At 38.2% G+C, this 21299-nt stretch overlaps 1 protein-coding gene across 1 annotated transcript in view; it reads left to right on the top strand.

The window, feature by feature from the left end:
* LOC136849124 (PAX-interacting protein 1-like) overlaps nucleotides 1-21299 on the top strand; it is a 408835-nt gene that overhangs the window by 186575 nt on the left and 200961 nt on the right. The window contains 1 exon segment of the mRNA XM_067122120.1: nucleotides 3395-3649. Within this exon segment, the coding sequence (XP_066978221.1) occupies nucleotides 3395-3649 (255 nt within the window).

Genomic DNA, 21299 nt, shown 5'->3' with positions numbered 1-21299 from the left:
TATTAGCCTTTACGTAAAGTTTTATATATGAAAATGTGCAAAATTTCATGTAGAATACAACAATAAATAATTCATGGCTGTAGCTTTTATCAAATTTGACATATTTTCATATAAATCATGATAATTACCAAAATTTCAACCTTCGGTTGACTTTGACTCGACCGAAATGGTCGACAAATGTGATTGTAAGCTAAAACTCTTACATTCTAGTAATATTCATTCATTTTGCAACAAACGAGAAGTCTCTAGCACAATATTTCGATTTATGGTGAATTTTTGAAAAAAACTTTTTCCTTACGTCCGCCCTAACTCTGCTGAAAATCTCAGAAATTCTTTAGTCACTTTGTCGTAATTTTTGCACTGTTTTCTATTAGCAGTTACATGAAGTTTTATATATGAAAATGTGCACATTTTCGTGTAGAATACAACGAAAAATAACTCATGGTTGTAGCTTTTATCAATTTTGACATATTTTCATATAAATCACGATAAGTGCCAAAATTTCAACCTTCAGTCAACTTTGACTCAACCAAAATGGTTGAAAAATGCAATTGTAAGCTAAACCTCTTACATTTTAGTAATATTCAATCATTTACCTTCATTTTGCAACAAACGAGAAGTCTCTAGCACAATATTTTGATTTATGGTGAATTTTTTAAAAACTTTTTCTTTACGTCCACCCTAACTCTGCTGAAAATCTCAGAAATTCTTTAGTCACTTTGTCATAATTTTTGCACAGTTTTCTATTAGGCATTACATAAAGTTTTATATGTGAAAATGTGCGCAATTTCATGTAGAATACAAGAAAATATAACTCATGGTTGTAGCTTTTATCAGTTTTGAAATATTTTCATATAAATCATGATAAGTGCCAAAATTTAAACCTACGGTCAACTTTGACTCAACCGAAATGGTAGAAAAATGCAATAGTAAGCTAAAGCTCTTACATTCTAGTAATATTCAATCATTTACCTTCATTTTGCAACAAACAGGAAGTCTCTAGCACAATATTTCGATTTATGGTGAATTTAAAAAAAAAAAACTTTTTCCTTACCTCTGTGCGCGGTAACTCGGCTGAAAATCTCTGAATTTCTTTAGTCACCTTGTCGTAATTTTTGCACTGTTTTCTATTAGGCGTTACATAAAGTTTTATACATGAAAGTGTGTGCAATTTCATGTAGAATACAACACAAAATAACTCATGGTTGTAGCGTTTAGCAGTTTTGAAATATTTTCATATAAATCACGATAAGTGCCAAAATTTAAACCTACAGTCAACTTTAACTCGACCGAAATGGTCGAAAAATGCAATTGTAAGCTAAAACTCTTACATTCTAGTAACATTCAATTATTTACCTTCATTTTGCAACAAACGAGAAATCTCTAGCACAATATTTCGATTTATGGTGAATTTTTGAAAAAACTTTTTCCTTACCTCCGCTTGCGGTAACTTGGCTGAAAATCTCTGGATTTCTTTAGTCACCTTGTCGTAATTTTTGCACCGTTTTCTATTAGGCGTTACATAAAGTTTTATACATGAAAATATGTGCAATTTCATGTAGAATACAACAAAAAATGACTCATGGTTGTAGCTTTTATCAGTTTTGAAATAATTTCATATAAATCACGATAAATAGAAAAAATTCTACCTTTGGTCAACTTTAACTCAACTGAAATGAGCGAAAACTGCAATTGTAAGCTAAAACACTTACAGTCTAGTAATATTCAATCAATTACCTTCATTTTGAACAAACAGGAAGTCTCTAGCACAATATTTCGATTTATGGTGAATTTTTGAAAAACTTTTTTTACTCTCTGCTGCGTTTAATTCATGCATCATTTTGTGATAATATTTTCTCTGTGTTGCTTTGATCGTTTTACAATTTGTTATATACCAAAATCATTGCAATGTAGTGTACAATACTGTACAACGAAAAGAAAAACTCATTAGCTTTAACCATTTTGCTCACAGCGCGATTTGTATACAATTATATATGAAATTTTTTTCGCGCTGTCATATATTCCAATATTTATATATATGATAATGATATTTTTTTGCATTTCTGATGATTGCATACTAAACTTCAGGCAATGAGAAAAAAAGGAGCCAAAAATGAACTCTTAATCGTAAAAACTAAGCATGCTGTGATTTTTTGTAAAAAACTTCTCTTCCCGCTTCGGCGCTAACCCCCGAACGCCGCTGGCATACAGCAGACACTTTTGTAAGTAGGGGCTCGGCGTTTAAGGGTTAATATTTGAAAGTTGGTAAATCATTTTTTATCATAAAAATGTATTTAGTCATAAAAATAATCTGAAAATTCAGTACTTAGTGAGTATTGCTCTATGAAAAAATCCAGAAATTACCAAATTTTCTGAGATTTATAGAAAAATACATTCAACAGAAAAACCTGTGAAAAGGCAAACAAGCGGGTATCGACTGTACTTTTAATTCTATAACTGATACTGTAATAATAATAATGATCTGTCTTTACAGTACTTAATTTAGGTATGGGTTGGAATTTAGATCAAAGTTTGAAAATACCAATAAGATTAATGTTAAGAATATCTAAATTACCTGTTATCAGATACAAAAATACTCTACAAATCTAATATTGTCACATAAACATGGCGTTTCTTCTACATCAGTAATAGATTTTATTATAATTAAATACTGTGTTACCTAATGTAGGAGAAAATTTTAATGATATTTTAGGGTTTGTATTTTTCAAAGGAGAAGTAGATATTAAACTTTGGATGTGAATTAATTATGAAATACTCATAGAATATGTATACATATTTATTTTCAAATCCAAAAATTCAGTGAGTTTTACGTCTGTTACTCTTTTGTACTTTTAAAGACTTATTTTGATTATTAAGTTTATAATTGTCACAATCATGCAAGACTATATATAGTCAAACTGAAGTTTTGTATGCAACTAATTTTTATCTTATAATACTGTATGTTTGCTTTTTTAGTACTGCTGTTGAAAAGAGCTATTAGTAACATCCCGCTACCTAGGCATGCCAGACCTTTAATCCTTTGTTCCATAGCTTTGGTACAACATATGGTAATTGTTATTGACCCTAAATTATCTTAGTGTCCCTTCCTCATACTGTCTCTTCTTCCAGCACTGAAGGTCAATACCTGCTGCAAAATAGCAGTAAGATTATGATTTTAATTCTTAAAATATACCATAAGTTTATGTTTAATCATGCATAGGCTACTGGCAGATTATGCCCAGTTAATAATTAACTGCCTTATTGAAGGATAAAAGAGATATCTAGTTTTAAACCTTTATACTTGGTGGAGTCATGTCATATTCATGCTGTTTAAGAGTATCTTTGACACATGTTGTTAATATCAAAGACCATTAATGTGAGCCTTGGCTTTCAGGTCCTGGTGGTGAACAGGTGATGATGTTCCAAAGAAGGGCTTTGGGTAACATAACAGGATCTGTCACCAATAATCCGTTACGACCCCCTTCTCAAGGGACTCCAACAGCAGCACCAGCGGCAGTTGGTAGCACCCACTCATATCCACGTCCTAATCCTCCCAGCCACTCATCATCTGGAGCAACTGCTGTGATAGGATCTGGTGCACCTCATTATCCAAGACCTCACCTTGTTGGTCATGACACTAATATCATGTGTAAGTAATACTTTGATTGTTAAGTCGAGTTATATTTTTTTATATATGAACTATAACCTTACTGATGGACTGCTGAGTAAAAAACTAGCAAATCAGTGTTTAAATGAAGACAAAGAACTGCTCTGCTGAAGAGGTTTCTTATTTCATTTCCTTTAAGCTCTCACTGCGTTGTATTGAGTAATTTTTAAAGTGAAGTTTGTATTTCCTTGTATTTTTGAATGGTTTTGTGTCATATTCAAAAGTATGTCTTATTTTACCCAAGTTTTGTGAGGTTGTAGTGTTAGTGGAAAATAATTCTCAGTAGATGGAAGAGTTCTTGAGTCTTTCAGGTGAACATACCCCATTAGAAGGAGCCTCATTCATTGTACTACAAATGCTGTTACCTTTCAGCGTAGAAGTACTGTATAACAATTTAAAGACAATAAATTTTTTTCATACAAACCCTCTAGAGAAGTACTGTATAACAATTTAGAGACAAGATATATTTTTTCATACAAACCCTCTACTTATTTGCTGATTCTGTGGTCTCAAATTATCCTGGATAATTTAGTTTAGATTAGATTTAGCATTTTTACCATCTGATCCACGAACAGTAAAAAACAATGAGAGTTGTGAGGCAGGAACTCGCAATTTAAATAATGTGTTTGTATGAGTAGCAGTGTTTCAGCTCTGTAAGGTTTCTTCAGTGATGCTCATGAGTAGATCCTTCTCAGCCCTAAAAGATTGTGGAATCTGACTAGACATCTAAATATTTCTAATATACTTCAGAGGAGAAGACTTCTCAGGAAGAAGAACAGAAAAATGAGCAGCGGGAAAGCATTAGCCATTCAAGACCATGTACAGTATTGTCCTAAAACCTGCTTTTTTCACTCCATTTTGGTAACAAGCTGTAATTGGGTCTTATAAATGTGTGGAGCCTGGGAACAAGAGGAACAAGATAATGGATGTTCTCCTGGGACACTTGAATTTATTGGTCACTTTGTGACCATTCTACAATTTTTGCAGCTATGTGTGTAATCTAACTCTTGTCATCTTAAGATGCCTCTTGAGCTCCTAAAGTTTCTTGTAGCTCCTTTGAAGGGGCAGCTGTAATCTTGAGTACTAGAGCTGCTTTAGATGACAGTGCAGTTCATGCTAAATTTATCCACGTCTTAGTTCTAGTCGTCAGAGCTGTTTCTGGGGCAGCTTCAGCACTAGACAACAAAGCAGAAGTGGAATATGAAGAGGTTCCATTCTGACTATGGCTTTCATTATTGGCATTGGATTTTAAACTGTCAGGGTGTTGGCGTATCTCTGGTGTTAAGTTTTGGCCAGGTCTGTTTATGTGGGCCTGGATGTGGCTCTGGTCATCCACTTGGCACATGTCTGATGTGACTTCAAATTTGGGTTGCTGGCATGGCCATTTGCATGGGTCTGAGTGAAGCTTCTAGTATTGGCATATCATTTCTTGGGTCATAGCCATATCTGTTTGCTTGGATCTTGATGTGGCTTCTTGCATGGTTCTTGTCAAGGTTTTTTGGCATTGGTGTGGCCCTGGCTTGTAATGGGTGCTGTCTTGGGTCATGATGTGAACATGGTCCCAATATGGGTCTGACCAAGGATTCAGTAATCTGTATGACATATTATGCAGTAGCATGGCCAGGTCTTGGCCACAGTAATTTGAGTTGGGCTAATAAGTATGTTAAATTGCTCTTGTTTTGGCTCTGGCTGCCTAGTGCAGCTGAGGTTATAGATCCTGACTGGCACAGATCTGATCCAAATTCATGAGTCAGTACATTACCAGTAGGAAGTCTTTCTGCTAGCATGGCTCTGGTATAAAGTCCTGGCATTGGCGTAACTTCAATCTTGGCTTTAGTCATCAGTGTAGTTCCGGTGCTGTAAGCTGATGGCTGTAATCACATTTACTGGAATGACACTTTTCTGTGCCTCATTTGTGTCTGGTGAGGTGCTGCTTGTGCTAAATCACAGCTCTTGCCCCTAAAGAAGAAGCGTCATTGAATCCAAATGCTCTTATAATATCATGGAAGGCATCCAAGTGTAGTTGTGATTTTGTTTTAACATGGGAAATCCTTGCTTGAATTATAACCAAAAGTGTCTATCATAGCTTCTTTTTATGAGAATGATAATTATTGTACACTGCTATTCAGCAACACACAGCATCTGCTACTGATACACTGCTATTCATCAAGGCAACATGTGTTACAGACTCAGCAAGTGAACTGGTGGTGTGTGAAAAAAGAATACACTAGTTCCTACAGTAGATTTAGCTCTTTTAACCAGTGGATCAAGTATGGTTCCACAAAGTTTGCATTGCAAAGTGTGAATGAGTGAATATGAAAATTAGAGATAAATTAAAAATCCTTGAGTACTTTGATAGGAATGTATTGGTGAAAGTCATAGAGCATCTACCAGTGGATTAAATATGATTCCATAAAGTCAGCAGTTGCAAAGTATGAATGAGTAAACATGAAAATTAGAGGTAAGTTAAAAGTCCTCGAGTTCCTTGATTGGAATTTATTGGTGAAAATTATAATGCATCTAACCAGTGGATTAAATATGGTTCCACAAAGTCTGCAGTTGCAAATTGTTAATGAGTGAACAAGAAAATTGGAAGTAAATTAAAAGTCCTTGAGTACTGTTATAGGAATGTATTGGTGAAAATTATAATACATCTACCAGTGATTAAATATGGTTCCACAAAGTCTGCAGTTGCAAAATGTGAATGAGTGTTTATGAACATTGGAGGTAAATTAAAAGTATGAGTACTGTGATATTAATGTAATGGTGAAAATTAAAATGCATAGTTTTGATATTAGCAAGTAATGTGTGAACTATGTCAAGAAAATTAATTTATTCATTTGTGAATAAGTACTATGTGAATTGCAGAAAACACGTAATGGCCAGGGAAGGTCCCATTAAAGAAACATTTAAAAGAAATTGGGATGTAGCTGCTTCTTCTTTCAACCTATTAGTCCCACTGTATATCAGGGTCAGCCACTCGAGTCGGCTTTCTCCATCTATTTCTATTCCTTGCAATCTTCTTTGCTCAGTCCCACCTCATCCATATCCCTCCTCACCACATCCATCCATCTGATCCGCTGACACCCCACACTCCTCCTCCCCATCAGTGACATGTTCTTAGCTCTCTTGATTGTTCCACCTCCTCTCTTCTTATTACATGGCCATAGTATCTCAGACGAGCTTCCCTAGCCTTCTTCTTTACATTACATATACCACACATTCTTCTTACATCTTGACTCTCCCTCCTTTCCAGTACTGTAGTGATATTCCAGCAATCCATCTCACCATCCTCATCTTGGTTCTTTCCTCTTTAAGTGCTCAAGTTTCTGCCCCATATAATAGTACGGGCCACGTAACTGTCACAAATCTTCATTTTGAGCCTTAATGGCATTTTCTTGCCTAAAACAACTCCAGTTACTGCTCTCCATTTTTGCCATGCTTCTTTCACTCTTTGCCTCACTGATTTCTCAGTACCTCCCTCCTCTGTTATTACTGATCCCAAGTAGTTGAACTTATTGTTCTGTTTCAGCACTGTACCATCTTCCACATGAATGTTTACTTCTTCATATCCTTCTTTACTACTAATCATTACTGTCTTTCATATGTTCACTTGCAATCCTTTCATTTCTAGGGCTCCTTTCCTGCAGTTCTTCTTCTGTGTCTGTTATAATGACTAGATCATCAGCAAACGTCAGTGGGATGTAGCATTAGGCAGTAATTACCATCATATATTATGCCCAGCTAGAGGTAGCCACAAAAAGATTTTCAGACTGTTTTGGTGTAAAAAATTTTGATGCAAATATAGGCTGGTTGTAGCAGCTCCACAAAATGCAAAGTATTATAAAATTGTTAGTTGAAAGGTGAATGCTGACAAACTATGTACAAAAAATTGGAAAACTTAAAAATGTTTGAGGGGTTGTTTTCTGTTAAATATTTAATGCCATTAAAACCAGTTATTCTATAAAATGCTTCTTGAAGCTACACCATTTTAAACTCTGCGGATTTCATTGGTTTTGAGAACTATGTTTTTCTTTTTTTCTTTTTCGGTGGAAAGAATGTTCCAGAAGAGAAAATAGTACAGTGGTTGGTGGTGTGTGAAGGTGAACCTGGTTACATGGTTACAGCATCCAAGCAGAAATAGAGATAACCAGTAAAGTAGTATGTGGAATATAGAGGATTCAGACAAGAAAATCCCACTGATACGAGCAAATTGCTGAAATTAATAGATGCTTGGTATTATTTGTATGAACCCCTGTGTTTGAAGAAAATTTTATGGAATGTGGGTTTAATTATAATTTTCATAATTTTCTTTAACTGGTAATTAACCAGGAATATAAAATAGAAAAAATGTCAACTGACTCGTTCTAAAGTCAGGACCTACTCTGTTACTTTCACATAAACCTGCTTCATGGCAAATCTAAGGGCTTAACCACACTACTCCCAGCTGTTCCATGGACTCTTCAAGCCCTGCCTACCCTGTCCTGCCTTCTGCATTGCTTGAAGGTTCTGTGACAGCATTGACTAAATTGGTGTCAGCTTACCGTGAATCCAGCTCTGAGTATTTCATAACCTTTCTTTTATATTTTTTCATATATTTTTAGTGTCTTATTTTTCAAATGTATTTTTCTACTCTCAGCTTTCTTTTTCATTTCGTGGAGTTTGGATTTGAATATAGCAGCTGTGACAGTTTAAATGGTTCACATGATGAGTACAGGTACAAGGACATTTTCTTTTATTGTGCTTACATTTTGGTTTTTTATATTTATGCTCTTTTCTTGTTTCCTGCTACAGTATTTATATTGCAATACACTCCCTGAACACCTGAATTAGCCCTGGTCACCCACCAGCCCGAACTACATCCCCATAGCTTTTACCCACTAAGTGGGTAATAAACTGTCAGCGTTACCAACGCTTACAGGAAAATCCAGTCAAATGAGTTACCTGAAGTACCGTTGGCAACACTGCTGCAAGTCCTGGCCGAGTGACGCCGAGATACCCCAATTGCTTTTTGTTCGCCATGCTATGTGGGTGTGTCCCGCATCAGGCAAACCTTTGGTCATTTAGCCCGACCCCCATTCAAGAATTTGGACATCAGATCACGATTTGGACGTTTTCAACGCATTTTCTCTTGGATGGATACTTTATTGATAGGATTTGGAACTTCTCTCCCGATTTTGACTTTGGACTCGTTTGGATAAGTCAAACAAGAAGACGTCGCCGTCTGCTAGCGCCGATGCTTCCACTTTGTTTACATCTTCGATGACAGAGCCTTCTTCTGCTGGAGATGCTGACGCTCATCGGCCCTACACGTTCTGCAAGCGTAGGATGAGTACCCTCAAACACGATCGACATTGTGTTTGTGTTTTTATGTAGGAAGACACAGTGTAGTATCAGTCAGATAGGCGGCGAGTCTTGGTCAGTAGATCAGATGGAAGAATTATTCAAAAAGTTAGAGGACAAGTTACTAGCTGAGTATGTCTAGTCTATTTTTCTAGCTTTATGACTGAATTAAAAGAAACTAGAGATAAGGATAGTAGTAATAGTGTTGTAGATACTAATCGTTCTTTTTCAGCCCCCCTACCTGTTCCAGAACCAGCCCTAAAGGGTGGCGGGGGTCATGGAGAACCGCAAACCTCGAAGGTAGGATCTGCCGGCCCCCCTGGCACGGAGCAGGCAGTGTTGGCAGCAGATTTCCCCCTTCCCTCTAAAAGCGTAAGTTCTAAGGTGGATTTAGAATTAGGAATCACTCAGAAACGGTAGGAATTCTAATTAGGAAGTATTCAGGAAAAGTAGTTGAGTGTGGTCTTCTTTGGGTTTAGGTCTCTCATTTAGATCAATTGTTGGTTTTATTTCCTGCTTTGTGCTCTGTGCAACAAAGGTTTCCAGATCCGTGGAGGGTCATTCAGATTTGGTTTCTGATGTATCTGGTTCTGAATTTTTGTTTTTCCTGGAATACTCCTCCTTCGAAGGTTCCTTTTCCTTTGGGGGTTTAAAATTTTGTTCATCTTGCAATGGTGGTAATTCTGGCGATCGAGTTTTTCCAATATTCATGATCATGTCTTAAAGAATTTTCTGATTTGATAATGTCTATCAAGATATTCAGGGGCTGGGGGAACAGAACCAATCTATTATCTTTGAAATCTATGGCCTCTTCGGCCGCTATGGAAATTTCCCGTTTTTCCCCTTTTTCTTCTAAGCCTTCTTCCATTGCCCTTCTCAATCTTCTTTTCGGTCCGCTCTTTGGAGGGCTCTCGGAGTCTTTGTTGCGCATCCTGTTTTCTTAGCTTTTAACTCAGCAGAGCAAGGCTTTCTTGCTTCAACCCTGTATTTTAGAGCTCAGTGGCCCCCCCCTCTCTCTTCGGGGTTAAGGGAAGAGGTACTTTTACGGATCCGTTGTCTTATCACCTTTTACAAATCCGGTAATTTCTCAGGCATCCAGTCTAGTTGCTTCTCAGGTGTTTGCAGAGGCGTCAGCAACTCCTGTTTCATTCTTTATGGGTTCCTAACTATAATGTATCCTCCGCGATTCTTGCGGATGCTATGGCAGTCGGCGATTCGCCTGCGCCAGCGTTCAGTGTATCAGCACCGATAGTTTCCTAACTGTTATGTATCCGCGATTCTTGCGGGTGCTGCGGCAGTCAGCGATTCGCCTGCGCCAGCGTTCAGTGTATCAGCACCGATAGTTTCCGCAGCCTTTCCATTCTCCAGGATAGTTGGTAACTGCCTTCTTCTGTTACCTTCGGTTTGGTACCTCGTAACTTCCCCTTCAATACTCCTTTGAGTTTCGGTCCTGTTGGGACCATCTCCATCTGTACAACGTCGGCGTTGGGCGCTCCAGTGGTTACTCCGAGTGCGGCTTTTTCCTTCTTCCCTCCTTCGGCTTCTTCTTTCTCAACTTTCCGGCAGGTTTTCTCTGTCCCTCTGTCTAGGCATCCATGTTGGTTCAGGGTTGATTCCGGGTCTTCATTTCCGGATTCCCATTCTCATGCGGTTTTGATACATCCGGATTTGAGTGGTTCAGGTGTTGTGGCCTCTTCGCTCTCAGGAGTGGGCGTGGTCCGCCCATGTGTTGCGTCATCCCTGTTGGGTGGTGCGGGGTTTGCACAACCTATACTTTGGTGCCTCCAGTATGTTCGCGATTGATACATCAGGTGTCCTTTTCACGCACCCAGGTGTAGCAAGTTCCGGGTTTTCGAGTTCGGCGTTTGCTAGGGATCGGCCTGCCTCTTTCCTGTTCCGGCTCGGTCGGACCAGTCCGACAAGGATTGTTCAGTTGAAGAAGAGGATCCGGTAGCAGATATTAGTTCTCCTTCAGCCATTTTAAGTATATTTTAGTTTAACCAGACCACTGAGCTGATTCCTTCAGCCATTGAGAATGAGTATAAGCGGATGGTAGACTTCCTCACTTCTCCTCAGTCTAAGGTTCCGGAGGAGCCTACACTACCGAAGCAACGTTGTTCGAGTCGCTATATGCGACAGAACCGGTAGTTGCTCAAACAACATGATTCTCCCTCCGGTCTGGTACTGCCTGACACCTCATCACTTCGGTGTCAGTAAGGCTGGCATACCAGGTTAACATGTCGCCTGACTGTACAACGTTCTTTGGCAGAAAAGGAGGGGCTTCTTTTGAAGCTTCCACCTCACTATCCGGACATTCAGAGAGGGTTCTGTTGAGGGCGCCTTTTGCGCTCTGCAACAGTCTTTTAGGGAGGAGGATATCTCCTCCATGGTCTATTTCGTGTAGCCGTCGTCAGCAGTAGCGTCACAGCAAGCTATGATTAGTGTGTCTGCTCTGGGTTCAAGGGATGTGGCCAGTATAACGAACTTGTTGCTTCTAACTCATGTCTCCAGTGTCGGCAATTATGCATCGTTGAAGGTACAAATGTGGAAGTAGAGGGTTCCTGTCTAACAGGGAACAGCCGGTACCCACTTGAAAAAGCCTCTTAGGGAGAATGTCTCTCTCTCTCTCTCTCTCTCTCTCTCTCTCTCTCTCTCTCTCTCTCTCTCTCTCTCTCTCTCTCTCTCTCTCTCTCTCTCTCTCTCTGGAACGATTCTCGCTTGTCGGATCATCTGTGATTGTCAGAAGAAGCGCATCTGACATCCGGAAGGTCTATAGTCTCCCCTCTTCCCGACGTTCATCTGTACTCAGATGCCTCATATCAAGGTTGGGGAGCAACCTTGGAGGAACCCAGGCTTCGGGCCTCTGGAGGGATCGGGAACGAGAGGAGTCATAACCTTCGAGAACCTCAGGGCTGTAAAGGAAACCCCCAGTTGTTTCTCAGTCCTATTGTGCAACACAGTAGTGGGTCTGCTTTGCGACATCGTAACTGCCGTGTCGTATCTGAGAGCTCGGGGGGGAACAAGATCATTAGAACTTAGAGGTGTATACTTTCCGCCATTCGGTCTCATTCATCAGGCAATCAGGAATTGCGGTAGTGTCAAGACGTCTATGACTCTAGCTCCTTGCTGGCTCTAACGCCCTCGGTTCCGGAATTCCTAATGCTCCTTACGGAAGTTCCGATGTTCCTCCTCATGCAGAAGATCTTTTAGACAACTGCATTTTCATCATTATCATCCAAACTCTTACGTGATGAACCTAGTTGCGGGCGACTGCCGAGCAAACAACTAGACAGTCCAGACACTCTAAAGCTACGTCTAGACAGTGTTTCTTTCAGTTTCAGAAGTCAACCCGTAAGCTTTACCAGGTCAACTTGACATGGGGAAGTCTGTGTTGTAAGGAAGGTCATTCCATCTTTAGGCCTGCCATAACCGAAATAGCTGGTTTTCTTTTATTCCTTCGGAAAGTCAAGATTCTTCCATTTTCGGCTGTTGCTGGCTACCGCTCAGCACTTTGCAGTACATTTTTCTATCTTCCCAAAAATTTCTAATAGTAAGATCTTCTTTGACTTGTTACGTTCCCTCGGGCTCTCTCGTGAGATTTGTCAGAAGTTCTAATGTTAAGATAATTGGTTAGGTGTTTTATTTCTTTTTTTTGGCTTTAGCTGCAGATAAAAAAAAAAAAAATGGGCAAGCTTCAGGAAGTTTCCTAGGCGGGAAATGATAAGTATTTCTCTTCTTCCGGAAGTCGTGGCCAAGGCTAAAACTCTGCTTCGCTTGTTTAGGTTCTTTATCTGCAAGTGTGCGGTTCCGGCATGAGCAGGGATGTCTTTATGTCCGATGCGAATATTTATCAAAGGTTGATAAACTCCGTCCGCTTCTGTGTACACTTCTTGTCTCACCGCGGAATCCTTCCCGTCCGCTGTCGAGGATGCGATTACAGGTATTCCTCTACTTACGGTGGGGTTAGGTTCCAAAAAACCCATTGTTTGTTGAAAAAATTGTAACTCGAATATGGCCTAGCCTACACTAGGGTAATCAGTGCCATCTATACATATATGGTAGCCTAGCCTACACTACACAGTATACTTTATACATATATGGTATAGTAATTGTTAGTGTCAGCAAATTCTGCAGGTTCAATGCAGACTGACATGATAAGTCAGTACAGTATAAAGAGAAATTGAATAACAAACAAGGTCTAGCCTGCACTTTCATATATCATATACGGTAGCCTAGCCTACATTACACTGTATTCTATTTTCACATAACACCGTATTATACAAACATCAAAATAACGAATGTGGATCTTTTCCATGGATCTTTTAAAAAGTTATGCTTTACTACACTGTATCCAATTGTAAATATTCTTATATTGCTTTTGCATTATAAATTCCGATCATAGTGATCAAATGTTTTGGTTTAGGAATCGATCACTTGGTCTTTATTTCGCCGCATTTAACTCTGTTCAGAGGGCATTTCTTGCTTCTAGTTAGCGTAAATGAATCTCTAGATACTTTATTTATAAGGGACATATATATTTTTCGTTATACAAAGTGTTTTTAAGTCAAAATATAACTTAAATATGTCTCGTTGTGAAATTAATTTAGCTATTTTTTCCGTTAATAGATGACGTTGGCGGCATGTTTGTTTTGTGTAAAAAAAAAATCAAGAAGATTCCAATCACTGTTTTCTCTTGATTTCATCATCATACTAAGAGCTTTTCGTATTTATCTTTTATCAGCATGAAAATAGCAGTAATATGTGTTCTATCATGCCCAGCAGTTTTGATTAAAATACTTTCCAATTTCATTTGCGGTCGAGTTTCATCCATGTTGCCAATGCACGATAATTTATATTCATTAGCAGCTAGAACATTCTTTTCTCAGCTTCAACTACAACTTGCAGCGTAAATTTACTGTCGCAGTATATTTCCTTGCCGATCTTTTCTCCAAAGTGGATGAGGGTAGTGTAAAAATATATCAGTACTTAACGTCATTTTTAACGTAACTACAGTAATTGTTTAACCGTACGATGGTTGAAATACAAGCAAAACAGTTGTTATTCGATTCGGTTATTAGCAAAACAGTTTCTCGTTCGGTTGTTTGTGGCTGTACGCATTTTCTCAAGAGTCTAAGGTTACTAACAATACTTTTATCATTCTCTTACTTTTTTAACTAGAAGATGGAATAAAGAGATGGAGAAAAAGAAGTTGGTCTATTGTAAGTTGGTCTCTCTTGCTGCCTGATTGTACAGCAACTGTAGCATACACTGTTGCCTGTGCCCGCTCGAAATTTAAAAATATTTTCTAAATATTGTCGTACCGGTATTAATTGCTAACTCCATCGTAAACTCGAATTATCGTAAGACGAATTACCGTCACTCTTGCACTACCTATATTTACAAACGCACAAAAATTGCAAACAAACACTGACCTACTTTAACTTCCGACACAACGAGAGCAAGTGAGGTCAGCTCTTTGAATTAATGTACCTATTCCAGCCTCTCGGGCCAACGTATTGTACGCCGTACGCTGCCTGATTGTATGTTGTTGCCTGCGTCAGTCACCCGCGAAATTTAAAAATACATATTTTCAAAATATTGTCGTATTGATATTAATTGCTAACCCCATCATAAAAGCGAATTATCGTAAGTCGAATTATCGTAACTCGAGCACAACCTGTAGTTACTTACGGAGAAGGGTTCCTGATTCCTGGTTCATAAACGCTCACTACACGAACACAGTTGCAGGCACACTTCACGATTCTCGTGTGGTGCGAGGTTTATGCCCTTGAACGCAATTTAATTTGACGTGACATTATATTTAGTATTTAAGTTTTTTTTTTTTCATTACCGCACAGTATTCGGAGTATGTCCACTTCATCTTCCTTTCTAAGGAATGGTTTAGAGCTTTCTATTCTGGAGGTAGTTTACTTGCGAGTCCGTCTTTCTTTTCTTCCTTTACTTACGAGACGTTTAATTCGCCCCACCACGTATAGTGGCGAATTTTCCTATCTAGGGTGCGTTCAATTAGCTGAGGTGGTATTCTCTTAGTGCGGAGACTCGGAAGGTTATTCACTTAGTCCATGTTTAACGGCGAAGTCTATTGTCTAGGGTGCGCTCATTTAGCTAAGGTAGTACTCACGTAGTGCGGTGATTATTAGGTTAACTAGTCTAGGCTTTAGAATCTTAAGCAATAGTGATAGTATAATCACATGAACTTAAGTTTAGTACTGTACATCTTAAGTATCCTAGTCTTTGATAGTTTCCTTACGAGAGCCCAAAGAGGTGCTCTCATAGGCTAGCCTAGGTTGTTTCGTCGGCACTGGGATACTTCTGTGCTCGTCAGCCTTTGCCGCAACCTGGAGGGCGGAGGGTCATCGGCTCGGCACACTGCCTCATTCCCTCCTTAATGGGTAGGCTCTGAATAGTCACTTGGGAGATGCATCGTTCTCTGTTTTACATGAAAGTATTCTCTTAGTCCGTGTGTAGCCGCTAACCCTTCTATCATGGGTGCGTTCATTTAGCTAAGGGGGTACTCTCTTAGTGCGGAGGTTCTTAGAGGCGGCCACTTAGAAGTCGGTGTCGGTTTTCACGACTTTCTACCTAAAAGACGTTCAGTTTTCTTCGAAGAAGAATTTCCTGCTTGGTCCCTTTGCGACGACCAACTCAATCTTATAATTACGTAGTAATGTTAAGGGTGGGGGGAACTCTAGGTAATGAACGTAGTCTGAGGAAATTTGGAATTTTGGAGTCTCTGTTAGTCGGGGTTCATAGTGAGAATATTAACCCTTAAACGCCGACTGGACGTATTGTAAGTCGACTAAAATTGTCTGTCGGGTGACGAGCGGACGTACCATACGTCAACTACAAAAAATTTCAACCTTCGGTCAACTTTGACTCGACCGAAATGGTTGAAAAACGCAATTGTAAGCTAAAACTTACATTCTACTAATATTCAATCATTTACCTTCATTTTGCAACAAATTGGAAGTCTCTAGCACAATATTTCGATTTATAGTAAATTTTTGAAAAAACTTTTTCCTTACATCCGCGTGGTAACTCCGCCGAAAATTTCAGAAATTCGTCATTTTGTCGTAATTTTTGCACCATTGTATATTAGCTGTTACATAAAGTTTTATATGAAAATGTGCGCAATTTCATGTAAAATACAACAAACAACAACCCATGGTTGTAGCTTTTATCAGTTTTGAAATATTTTCATATAAATCACAATTGGTGCCAAAATTTCAATCTTCAGTCAATTTTGACTCGACCGAAATGGTAAAAAAACGCAATTGTAAACTAAAACTCTTACATTCTAGTAATATTCAATCATTTACCTTCATTTTGCAACCAATTGGAAGTCTTTAGCACAATATTTTGATTTATGGTGAATTTTTGAAAAAAACTTTTACCTTACGTCCGCGTGTGGTAACTCGGCCGAACGTCTCTGAAATTCTTTCATCACTTTGTCGTAATGTTTGCACCGTTTTATATTAGTCGTTACATAAAGTTTTATATATGAAAATGTGTGCAATTTCATGTAGGATACAACAAAAAATAACTCATGGTTGTAGCTTCTATCAGTTTTGAAATATTTTCATATAAATCACGATGTGCCAAAATTTCAACCTACGGTCAATTTTAACTCGACCGAAATGGTCAAAAAACGCAATTGTAAGCTAAAACTCTTACATTCTAGTAATATTCAATCATTTACCTTCATTTTGCAACAAATTGGAAGTCTCTGGCACAATATCTCGATTTATGGTGAATTTAAAAAAAATTTTCCTTACGTCCACGTAGTAACTCGGCCGAATATCTCAGAAATTCTTTAGTCACTTTGTCATAATGTTTGCACCATTTTATATTAGTCATTACATAAAATTTTATATATGAAAATGTGTGCAATTTCATGTAGAATACAACAAAAAATAACTCATGGTTGTAGCTTCTATCAGTTTTGAAATATTTTCATATAAATCACGATGTGCCAAAATTTCAACCTTCGGTCAACTTTAACTCGACTGAAGTGGTCGAAAAACGTAATTGTAAGCTAAAACTCTTACATTCTAGTAATATTCAATCATTTACCTTCATTTTGCAACAAATTGGAAGTCTCTAGCACAATATTTCGATTTATGGTGAATTTTTGAAAAAAACTTTTTCCTTACGTCCGCTCGGTAACTCGGCCGAACATCTCAGAAATTCTTTCGTCACTTTGTCGTAATGCTTGCACCGTTTTATATTAGTCGTTACATAAAGTTTTATATATGAAAATGTGTGCAATTTCATGTAGAATACAACAAAAAATAACTCATGGTTGTAGCTTTTATCAGGTTTGAAATATTTTTATATAAATCACGATAAATAGAAAAAATTCAACCTTCGGTCAACTTTATCTCGACCGAAATGGTCGAAAACTGCAATTGTCCACTTACAGTCTAGTAATATTGAGTCAAGTACCTTAATTTTGCAACAAACAGGAAGTCTCTAGCATAATATTTCGATTTATGGTGAATTTAAAAAAAAAGCGTTTTTTTACGTCCGCGCGTTACAAATTCATGCATCAATTTGTGATATTATTTTCTCTGTGTTGCTTTGATCGTTTTACAATTTGTTATATACCAAAATCATCGCAATTTAGTGTACAATACAAAGAAAAAAAAATAACTCATTAGCTTTAACCGTTTTGCTCACAGCGCGATTTGTATACAATTATATATGAATTTTTTTTTGCACTGTCATATATTTCAATATTTATATATGATAATTATATTTTTTTCATTTCTGATGGTTGCATACTAAACTTCAGGCAATGTCAAAACAAGGAGCCAAAAATGAACTCTTAATCTTGAAAACTAAGCTTGCTGTGATTTTTTTTAAAAAACTTTTTTTCCGCTTCAGCGCCAACTCCCGAAGGCTGCCGGCATACGGCAGACACTTTTGTAAATAGAGGCTCGGCGTTTAAGGGTTAAGTTTGACGTTAGTACTGTTAAGATAGGCAGATCCATTGGACAGTTTTGGTGTCTTCAACCTCTTCTGCGCAGACATTGTCAGCAACGGATGGCGAAGAACTCGAAGACCTGCACACTCAACTTCTCCTCCATACATGAGAGGCTACAATAGCCACATGGGAGGTTTTTCGTACCCCTCCATACATGAGAGTGCTTTGATTAGCCACATGGGAGGTTCATCGTACCCCTCCATACATGAGAGTGCTTTGATTAGCCACATGGGGGGTTCGTCGTTCTCCACTAATCATGGGAGGCTGTGATTAGCCACATGGTTGGTTGGTTTTTATTTTGCTACTCTATCCATGAGGAGGTTTGAATACCACATGAGAGGTAGCTCGACTCAGACAGTACCTAGACATGAGACTGACGTCGTGGGTACTCTCTCTACAGACATTCTCACCTGCCGAGTGTGATAACCAGGTGAGGATACATTCATTTATACAGAGTAGGCAAATAATGAGTTACCTGCTTTCCCTGTTGGCAGGTCGGGCTGAATTAGATTGATCCCACCTCCACTAAATTTTGTTAATTGGGCTAATTCAGGTGTTCAGGGAGTGTATTGCAATATGAAGTTTTCATAATAAAACTAATATTGTAATACTTACCTGAACACCTGAATGATTCCCACCCTCCTCCCCACTTCAATTTGAATAGTGGATAACGCAATTGGGGTATCTCAGCTGAGACTTGCAGCAGTGTTGCCAACGGTACTTCAGGTAACTCATTTGACTAGATTTTCCTGTAAGCATTGGTAATGCTGACAGTTTATTACCCACTTAGTGGGTAAAAGCTATGGGGATGTAGTTCGGGCTGGTCATTGACCAGGGCTAATTCAGGTGTTCAGGTAAGTATTACAATATTAGTTTTATTATGAAAACTTCATTTTTCTGTTAAAACCATGCAATTAAGCATGCAGACCACACACACCCAGTGATTGTTGTGGGCAATAATGTTTTTTTGGCATAATGGTAGAGGAAGGTAGCAGATGGTCAGTAATTAAGTGCAAATGTTTGTCCATAGTTATTAAATTCAGGTATGACATAAAATATAAAAAAATTCAATAATATTGACATTCTCTCTCTCTCTCTCTCTCTCTCTCTCTCTCTCTCTCTCTCTCTCTCTCTCTCTCTCTCTCTCTCTCTCTCTCTCTCTCTCTCTCTCTCTCTCTCTCTCTCTCCTTCCTTTAAAACATATCTGTAGCTGACGCATCAAAAGAAGGCTGATGTAAAGTAAATTTGACGAGTAACAGGTATATTGGTATATACTAAATTGATGAAAAAACAAGAGCTGATGACCTTTCAAGTTAGGATAACCTGAGCCATGGCAAGCAACTTAGGGGTCAAAATAAGTACTGTATATATATGAGGATATGTATGGGTTATGTATATCCAATTTTGTGTCCTGTTCTACACAGTTTTATATATGGGACTGAACATATGTCGATTTTGAGATTTGCAGTTGGTCCTGAAATCCAAGTGTATACCAAGGGTTGAATGCACTAAAAGGTAGAACAGAGACAGCCAGTACTTACCTGCCCAACCAGACTGTATTTACAATATCACTACTAATTAATATCTATATGCTGTTCTTTTATCCACTATCGCCTTTACTCCACTTTTTATTTTTCAAGTGTAAGCAGGTACTCATTTGACTGCACAAAATTGTAAAAGTGGGGACAAAATCATGGTTTACTGATGCTTACGGTGGCTGAAGTAATTATCACTTGACTTTAGTGTGGCTGAAGAAAAAGTCATACTTTTCACTCGCCCTCAATCCTTATCATCCTGTGAAAGTTTACAATCTGAACTTATGTGAGATGCGATCCATTGTGACATTTGTAGATGTCCCCTGTACTTCTCCAGAACTTATGGTGTTGTGAGTTGTATTTTTGTGAGTGCTCATGATACCGCCCTTGCATAACAGGTGAATGTCATACCCCTGCAGTCAAAACTAGATTTGTTTTATTACTGTATCACATCCCTGTGTAACAGTCTTAATCAAACTCACTCAAAAAATTTGCTCCTAAAGTAGCATCCCTCCTATTTGAACAAGCTTTCTTTGTTTATTAGTACAGTGCTAGCTACCCTTGGCTTTTGTTTTCATTCATATTTCATGTTGTTTAGGGTATAGGGCTGTTATGCCCTTTGTATTACCCAGCTTCACATATTTTCATAAATATTGATAATGAGCAGCTTATGAAGGTTTTGCTTTTGATCCAGGTAGGTGGAATGGGTAGTGTTTTTCATTAATTTAAGAAAGAAAATTTTCCTTACTATGATTATCACACCACATTGGGTGAGCTCAGCATTAGCATATCTGATATTTTTCATTTAGTGTAGGCTAGGTCATTATTGTATTTGTTCTTATGACCCAGAGAAGATGTATTGGAACTGCTTGTGAACAGTGCAGCAGTTTCGTGTCTAGTATTAAGAGAGATTTCACCTAAAGTTTAGTTTCTAGAGAGGATGGGCTTGTAGAACTTACTTGTGATCCATGTAAATTTTAGATTCAGCTCTATATCTTGCATGTAATCTTGTGCTTTCTGAATGTTGAAGCTTGCTCTTCCCAATAGCATTTTCATTCTATTTAGCCATTGAGCTGTAGGCATTTTTAGGTCTCAGACAAAAGCAATTCCTAAGTAGCAGTCTAGTAAAGCTCTCTCTACTTCTACCTTGTTGAGGTTTGTGCTGTTTCCAGAAAGGCAGAGTTGGAAAATTATAAGAGTTAGTAGTTTTCTTTATTGCTCTGACAGTTAAAAGATACTTTCCACAAACTTCTCCAAGATGTACTGAATGATTTAGATTGACCTTCTGATTTGGATGAACAAAGGCCTCCCACTTTTGTCAAAAGTAAATTCCTGACATCAAGGGGGTTGGATATCTATATTTTGGAGGTGCAAACCCTACTCAGTCTTGTGCACAAATCTGCACCTCCTAGCCAGTGCTAGTGCTGGTAACTTGAGCTGACACATTATTTCATTTGCTGAACTTGCTGAAGAGGTGTATTTACCTGTTACTAGTGTTGCTCAAGCATTGTCTTTCCATGTCTGCTAGCTCAAATAATTACTCTGAGTATAGTTTTTGGGAGAAGAACGGATATTAATAAAAGGACTGAGATATATATAAGTTTTTCTCCTTATTCAGCACTTGCACAGGTGTTCAATTCCCAAAGGATATCCACATCTGCATTTGTCACTATAGGGGAATTTCAAAAAGCCTGCTGCATTATTAAGAATTTTTTATCGGGTTGAGCCTGCTCATGTATGAAGCAGT

Source organism: Macrobrachium rosenbergii, chromosome 2 (assembly GCF_040412425.1).
Source record: "Macrobrachium rosenbergii isolate ZJJX-2024 chromosome 2, ASM4041242v1, whole genome shotgun sequence".
NCBI classification, from domain to species: Eukaryota; Metazoa; Arthropoda; class Malacostraca; order Decapoda; family Palaemonidae; genus Macrobrachium; species Macrobrachium rosenbergii.
Note: the sequence above shows the minus strand (reverse complement) of the source record. Positions and strands in the feature narration are given on the sequence as shown.